General features: G+C 36.1%; 1 protein-coding gene across 1 annotated transcript in view; it reads right to left on the bottom strand.

Annotated features, from left to right (window-relative positions):
- LOC145246604 (cytochrome P450 27C1-like) overlaps positions 1 to 7,808 on the bottom strand; it is a 171,852-nt gene extending 164,044 nt beyond the window's left edge. Inside the window, exon 1 of the mRNA XM_080108266.1 lies at positions 5,916 to 7,808. Within this exon, the coding sequence (XP_079964392.1) occupies positions 5,916 to 6,677 (762 nt within the window). The 5' untranslated portion in view covers positions 6,678 to 7,808. The remainder of the gene's footprint in view (positions 1 to 5,915) is intronic.
- Between the last annotated feature and the right edge of the window lie 493 nt (positions 7,809 to 8,301).

Below are 8,301 nucleotides of genomic sequence, written 5' to 3' on the forward strand. Positions count from 1 at the left end.
TTTTTCGAAACAGTTCATTTCTTGTAAGTAAAAAAGAAATACTCGAGCTGAGATTGAAACCAAAACCCAAAGACAGTGTCAAGAACGATAACCATTAGGCCAGCTTGAGAGAATCATTAAAAAGTTTTGCAAACCTACTTATTCTTAACATACTGTGAACGATTCGTACATGCGTAGTCATGAAACAGTTGACAAAAAATTCAATACCCCCCCCAAGTACTAATTATTCAATTTTGACCTCTTAGCAGGCCTTTTTTCCATATGAAAACCGATTAAAAAATTTTTCCACATGTCTGAATACCCAATATACTAAATTACAAGTCTGTAGATCAAAAATCCATTGAGTATATAGGTTAAGACCTGTCCTTACACACACATTCTCACTTATATAGATTTACTTTTATTCATCCCAAAGAAGATATATTGCCACTTGGGCATAAGGGGGCTACTATTTCGACCATGTTTACAGCGAACTATGTAAGGAGATGTCTGTTTACATTACATTTAAACTTCTGCATGTCAGTACAGTCAGAGAAGCAGGAAGCAGGAAACAGGGAGGAAATTTCAAACTTTAGCAATCCGAGGGAAAAAAAAGCTATTAGAATAGAAGGCTTTTCGATATCTAGCGACCTCTACAGTGAAGGGGTGAGATTTTGTTGCTAAACAAGCTTGTCGTAGGGGGGGATATGGGTCTTAGTGATGGGACGATTCCAATATTTGTTTCCGATTATGATACATTACTGATTCCGTATTAAATTCCCAATTCCGATACAATAACCGATCTCGATTACTTATAAGTCTCAAAATATTTAGCTATGAAGTTGTTATAATTCTCGATTACCATAAAAACACACGTTAAATGTGCATATATTTTCTAAAACGTAAAATCACATTTGCGGCGGGGGTGATCTATAGATTTTAGTTTAGTTTTATTTTAAAATCAATAAATATTTATTATTTTATTATTATTACTTTTTTGTTGTTGTTAATTTTCTTCCTTTGAAGATTTTGACGCTGGGTATGGGGCAGCCAAACCAGCTGCCAACATTGCCCTGCTTTTTATTGAAACCAACAGAGAGCTCTTTTTAGTATTCTCGTTGCTCCCTTAAATGCAATTTTCTGGATCTCTTTTGCACTTGGTTCACCAGGAATATTAGTATGGTAGGACTTCAGGTTCTTCTTCATAAGCCCTGTGGCACCTATAATAACTAGTATGATTGATATCTCCCTAAGATTCCAATTTCTTTTCATATCATACTTGATATTTTGTCTGTTTCTCCCTTTTAGCTCTGTTCAGACCTTAACGCTAGTCAATCGAAAAGAGGCGATGACTTTCGAAAATATCGGCGAAAAAAGTGACCCCTCCCTATAGAAAAGTGCCCAGTTGAAGGTGAAGGAATTAATGTTTTTAGCCAATTTTTTGTTATTTGTTGTCCGAAGAGCCGGGCTTCAAAATGATTCCAATCTCGTGAAAATACGTCAACTCTGTCGAAAGTTTTTGCGACACATACATACATACATACATACATACATACATACATACATACATACATACATACATACACACATGCGTACATTTAAATAGAAAGGCGAGATTTATACTATAGATAAAACTAAAATATAAAGAATTCCAGAAATTGATTTTTAGCATTTTCTGATTCCAATACCGATTCTGATACCTCTTAATGTTCCGATTTTTCCGATTCCAGTTAATCGTCCCAGACTACTGGAGAGATGGATTCATGGGATAGAACAGATGCTTAACTCTAATCTTAAATCAGAGGCCATCTTTGTTTAACAGCTTAAAGAGTAAGCTTAGACACAAAGTCAGTTTATTTTGCAATAATTTTGCAATATTTTACAGTCTAGCACTCCCCAAAAGTAGAATTCTGCTGCGGTTTACCAAAGTGACCTGGTTGGATGGACGTATGAAAACGAAAGAGAACACAGTTTTTTCATAAAAAAGGGACGAAAACAAGAACACAAATAAAAAAACAAACCTTTAGAGTCCCTAGGAAAGATGAGGTAATGCATGGGAGAATAATCCCTTCAAGCAGATCAGGTACTACGCTTTGATCTTAAGTCAGAAGGGCGAGATTTATTTACATGTTCTCCACTGAAAAAAAGAAACTGAACCGTAGTCCGATAGCAACCCCCACTCCCCCAAAAAACTGTTTACTCTTAATGGCCTTACCTCACGGGCGCAAAAACTACGCACGTACCCCACCTCCCGTAAGAAGGGGACGAAGGAGGTCAATTCCTTCGTCGCCTCTAAAAGGATGGCGACATGAAGCAGGACGGATTACACTTTCACCATCAAAAAACAAGTTTATCTTCCTCTTACAACGGTAACGTGGGACATGGGACACAATGTTTAATTTAAGCCTGGAATTTTGAAAACTCTAGCGGAAATCCAGTTCCCCAAATAGGAGCACATTGTTCTGGCTAAAAAAAAAAGTAAAATAAAAAAAATATCCCGATCTGTCATATTTTGGAGATGAAAGTGCGTAAGGCGACTGTCAATATCCTTTCTGCCTCTTGTTACGTTTTAAATGAATTAGGTAATGCCTGGGATAACGACTTGAGACAGGACAGATACTACTACACTGATCACAGATGACAAGAGAAGTTCATTCAAATATCACTATCGCTTTTAGTTTGCGGGGGGGGGGGGTAACATACGTTATAAGTTTGACGAGCGGGAGATTGCCGGTGTACGTTTTAACTGCGCGTCCCCTAATGTCAACAAGTAACCTTTTCAAGTGTTCATCGAGATAAAATCTCCTCTTCCTCCCACTTCTCACCCATTCTTCTTCTTCTTCTTCTTCTTCTTCTTCTTCTTCTTCTTACCTCCCCTTTCTTCTCTAAAGGGCTACTTTTTCTTTGCTCCAGCCTACTTTATCTAGCCCCCCCCCCTCACTTTTTTTTTATAGGAATCGCTATGTACTAGCAAACGTACATACGCTTGAAGAACACTTAAAAATAGTTCTTGCTTATTTTTGGAAAAAATACTTTACTCTTAGAATTAACATAAAAGATAAAAAAAAAAACAACTTGTATACACAAGGCAACGAAATTAAAAACCCATAACAGATACAACCGCACAATACACACACACACACACACACACACACACACACACACACACACACACACACACACACACACACACACACACACACATATATATTTCAATATTTTGAATTCCTTTTCATGCTCTACCTAACACACTCACACGTATGCATACATGCATGTACACATACATACAATTCAAATATATGTATAACTTACTAACTAGCTCTACCTACGTATTGAGCACTGTTGAAGTAAATAATTAAAGTTTACGCATACATTTATACTTTCGTATATTAATTTATGTGATTAAATGAAGTTATCACACACACACACACACACACACACACACAGACACACACACACATGTATGTGTGTGTATACATAAATATAAATGTGTACATATATATATATACATATCGCTATATACTTACATATATAAACACATATATATATAAATACGTATGTATATATGCATACACATTTATGAATATATATATACATACATATATACACATATAAATATATGTTTATACATGCATATATAAACAATAAATATGTATATATACATATATATGCACATATAAGTATGTATATATATACATATATTTACACATATAAATATGTATATATACATACATATAATAACACACCAATAAATATATATACATACATATATATATACACATATAAACATGTATATATATACATACATAAATTAACACACATAAATATATATACATACACATATATAAATATGTATATACACATATATATATATATATATATATATGAGACCAAGTTTTACACACACACACATACATATATATGACCAAGTTTTAAATATAAATATATATACATATATATATATATATATATATATATATAATTTAAAGCAGATTAGAACAATAGTCTAAAGAGCTGAGTGTATTTCAATGTAACAGTGAAATTACTAGTTTAATTAAAATACAGGAAAGAGAAAGTGCTCGTTGTAATTTAGATATATAATAAGCTCGATAGGTAAATATCCTAGAGCTAATTCAATATATATATATGACCAAGTTTTAAATACACACACACACACACACACACACACACACACACACACACACACACACACACACACACACACACATATATATATGACCAAGTTTTGAATGTATATATATGACCAAGTTTTATATATATATATGACTAAGTTTATATATATATATATATATATATATATATATATATATATATATATATATATATATATATATACAACCAACTGAATCGATATACATTTTACTTCGAATGCACCATGCACGTGCACGTGTAGATCGTTAATGTCGCTGGTTATATGAAACATAAGGACTTCTATTTTATTGTTTTTCATGAAACACACACACACACACACACACACACACACACACACATATATATATGTGTGTGTGTGTGTGTGTTTGTGTGTGTGTGTGTGTGTGTGTGTGTGTGTGTGTGTGTATCGCACGAAGTGTATTTTATCCGTGAAAGTGTCTTTGTGGCGACATTTAGGTATTTAAACAGTATGCTAAAATGTTGTCTATGAAAAGAAAGGTATTCACGACGAGAACGCAACAATCGATGTACAGCTTATAAGTGCGCGAGACCTCATCTTAATTAGTGACGTTTTCCCTTGTGTTTATTCAAATACGCATCTACGTTTTTGTGTTCGCGGAGAAAACCGAAGAAGACGATATTAGAGGGAAAGAATGAATTAGCCAAGTCACATCTTACTGGACATTATTAAATAAATATATACACATATATATATATATATAATTTTATTATTTGTTTAGACTTCTTACAGGAAAATATGCCGGCACACACACACACACACACACACACACACACACACACACACACACACACACACACACACACACACACATATATATCTTAGTGGCGGGACGATTCCAATATTTTTCCCGATTCCGATACAATTACCGATTTCGTACTAAATTCCCGATTCTGATTCCAATTCTTCACAAATATCTAAATATTTAACTATAAAGTTGTTGTTTTCTTCACTGATTACTGTCAAAATATTTGCAAATATTTTCTTAAACTAGAAAAATATACTTGTGAGGGGATGAGCTATAAATCTTTGTTTAACTGATAGTTTAAAATTAATAAATATGTTTTTATTTGCTTCATTTTGTTTCGTTACTACTAGCAATTGGAAATTTTGTTTTAAACAAAATAAAATTAAAAAATGACAATTAAAAGAATCGTTTCTTGCATCAGAAAAAAGCTACATTTTTTTCCGATTCCAATACACCAACAGTTCCGATGTTTCCGATTCCTAACACACACACACACACACACACACACACACACACACACACACACACACACACACACACACACACACACACACACACAACTCCGATATACGGCATTAAAAATTAGTAACAAAATACAGTACAGTATATAATACACATATACATAATAAAAAAAGACATTATAAATAACACTGTAAGGCGGGGTAAATAGCGTAACCAGGGTCAGGAGAAACATCGTATTTCATATTCTAACCTTAGAAAGCCTATTCTATGGCCATCGTATCCCGGGGTTTTACTGTACACACACACATACACGCACACACACGCACACACACACACACACACACACACATATATATATAATGCACAGAAAATAATTAAATAGATGATTAAATAAATATTGCTTAGAGAACAATTCTGCCTCACTAAATTCATCCCTTTCTGGTAAAATTCGTACATCCCTTTAAAAGCTTGGAAATATAACAAATGTGGGTGTGATATGTAACGGGAGAATCAACGAAAACAAACGTGACTTACCTGAACTTTATGTATGCATCCACGGTTCTCTTTACGGAGAAATTCGGGAAATGTCCCTAAAAATGGCCATCCTTTCGGCCCCGGAAGTTCTTTCATACTTAACGGCGGCGACGTCGAACCCGTTGAACCAGACGCCGAGTTCTTGTTCGCTGAATTATTAGTGACCAACGTCCGGGCTACGCCGAAGGGACACGGTGCAGGAGCACCGCCTGTGCAGCCTCTTTGAGAGGATGCATTGGTTGTCGTCGACGTTGACAGGTTCGCCACCGGCCCTAACGTCGTTGAGACGGCGGTAGCTGCACTCAGCGCTACGGTGAGGGTGCTCGGCGCTAGTGCAGGCGACACGGTCATTGCAAATTTCCAGTTGATTGTAGGGGCCGCCCCAGCTTGTCTTAACGTTGTTGTTGTTGTTGTGGTCGTTGTGGTTGCGATTGTTGTTGTTGTTGTCGTCGTCGTCGCAGAGGATACCGTTGTTATGGTTGTTGATGACGGTGACGACCACGCCGACGACAATGTTGTACCAAGTTGTCTTGTGTGGCCTGCATTGGTCGACACCAACGCAGGCATATTGCCGGCCGATGCAGGCCTGCTTTTTTGTCGGTTACTCGTTCGCGCGGTGGTGGTGGTGTTGTTCGCCGAGGAGCCCTGTGGCCCCAGTTCGTTGCTAGTACTGTCCGTCACAAGAGACCGGTAGAACTTACAAAGCAATCTTTTTGAATGGTGACATGCAGTCACCCTCCGTATCAGGGCTGTCTCCGCCATAGCCCTCCGCCTCCCACTCTGTCCAAAGACGCCACCTCACCTTATACCGATCCCGGCCTTTTTTTTTGGGGGGGGGAGCTCTTTACAAAAGAAGGAGGAGAGAAATAGAGGATGTTGAATGTACAGTTTAAGGAGAATGAAAGAAAGACAGATAGAAAGAAAGAAGCAAAAGGTAGGGGTGGGCGAAGGAATTGGAATGTGGAAGACAGCACGTGTTCGAATTTTTTTGTTATTTTCAGAGGTACTAGGTCCGTTGCTCTTTCTAAGTCTTTGTGCCCCCTCCGCTCTTTGGAAGGGGGAGACGGCAAAGATGGTGATGGCGGGAATAGGGTAGTGAGGATGTAAGCCCCTAACTACCTACCTACAGAACCCATGAAGCCCCCCTGTTGTTGTCGACTAAGCAAGGGAGCTGAACGCATTTGCACGTCTTGAGCGTCTTGTAAGCGCCGTGCCGTAGTCAGAGAGAGTTTTGAATACCCGGTATTGGGTGTACATGTGGAAGGAAGGGACAAGCGGAATTGTTTGTGTGTACTCTCTTTCTCAACTTTTTTTTTTCTCTATTTCAGTCGGTTGTTAAATATATATATATATATATATATATATACACACACACGTCTATCTGTATATAACTATATATAAATATATATATATATATATAAATATACATGCACACACATATATGTGTGTGTATGTATATGAATATTACTTTTTTAGAGTATTTTTCTGGACCTTAAATGCCCTTATTTCATGTAGGGCGTGATAAATACCCAGTCGATGCAGGTTGCAACATTAACAAATAGGTTCCTCTAATGAGGAACTTATTTGTTAATGTTGTTGAATGTAGAAATACGCACTATTTCGCTGTCTTTGCAGGCCAGCACGTGCGTGTGTATGCGCTTGCGCGCGTGTGTGTGTACGTGCGTACAAGAAACGAACAGAAAGAGCACGTGTCTGCGTCTGTTTACTCCAGTTATAAAAGGAAGCAAGCAGGTTTGTGTGTGTATGTGTGTAAAAGATTAGATTGCTAACAAGAAATAAAATATATATTTAATATTTTTTGTAACGATTTGATTAAAAAGAAAAAATCTGGGAAAATAATAGGAAAACAAGTAAAAAACAAGTAAAAAAACAAGTAAAAAACAAGTAAAAAACAAGTATCCCTAAAAAATTAATAAATAAACAAGAAATAAATAATACAAAGTTTTTAGGCTCCTAAATTTTTGATCAGCGTTTCGCCGTTTCAGTTTGTTTTTGTTTTGTTTTGTTTTTTTTTTTTTGCCTTATTTTTTTTTCATTAATGAAACTATCAAAAACTGTAGTAAAAAAAGAAAAAGAGAAAATGATTTTCGGTCAGATACTTTCGATAACAGTAGTAGTAGTAGTAGTAGTAGTAGTAGTAGTAGTAGTAGTATATAAAAAACCACGACTGACAGAAAAAAAGGAAGAAGAAAACTAGAAGATATGAGAAAGGAGAGAATTAAAGAAAAAAATGTACGCTAACAGGGGTTTTGTAAGGGGAATGGGGAATCTTTTTCTTTGCTTTTTATCTTATAGAGAGCGCCGAAGTTGCACAGGAAATTTCTGAGGAGGGAGAGTTTGAAAAAAAAAAAAAAAGGAAGGAAGG

Source organism: Euprymna scolopes, chromosome 24 (genome assembly GCF_053919585.1).
Source record: "Euprymna scolopes isolate OS-2025 chromosome 24, ASM5391958v1, whole genome shotgun sequence".
Classification (NCBI taxonomy): Eukaryota; Metazoa; Mollusca; class Cephalopoda; order Sepiida; family Sepiolidae; genus Euprymna; species Euprymna scolopes.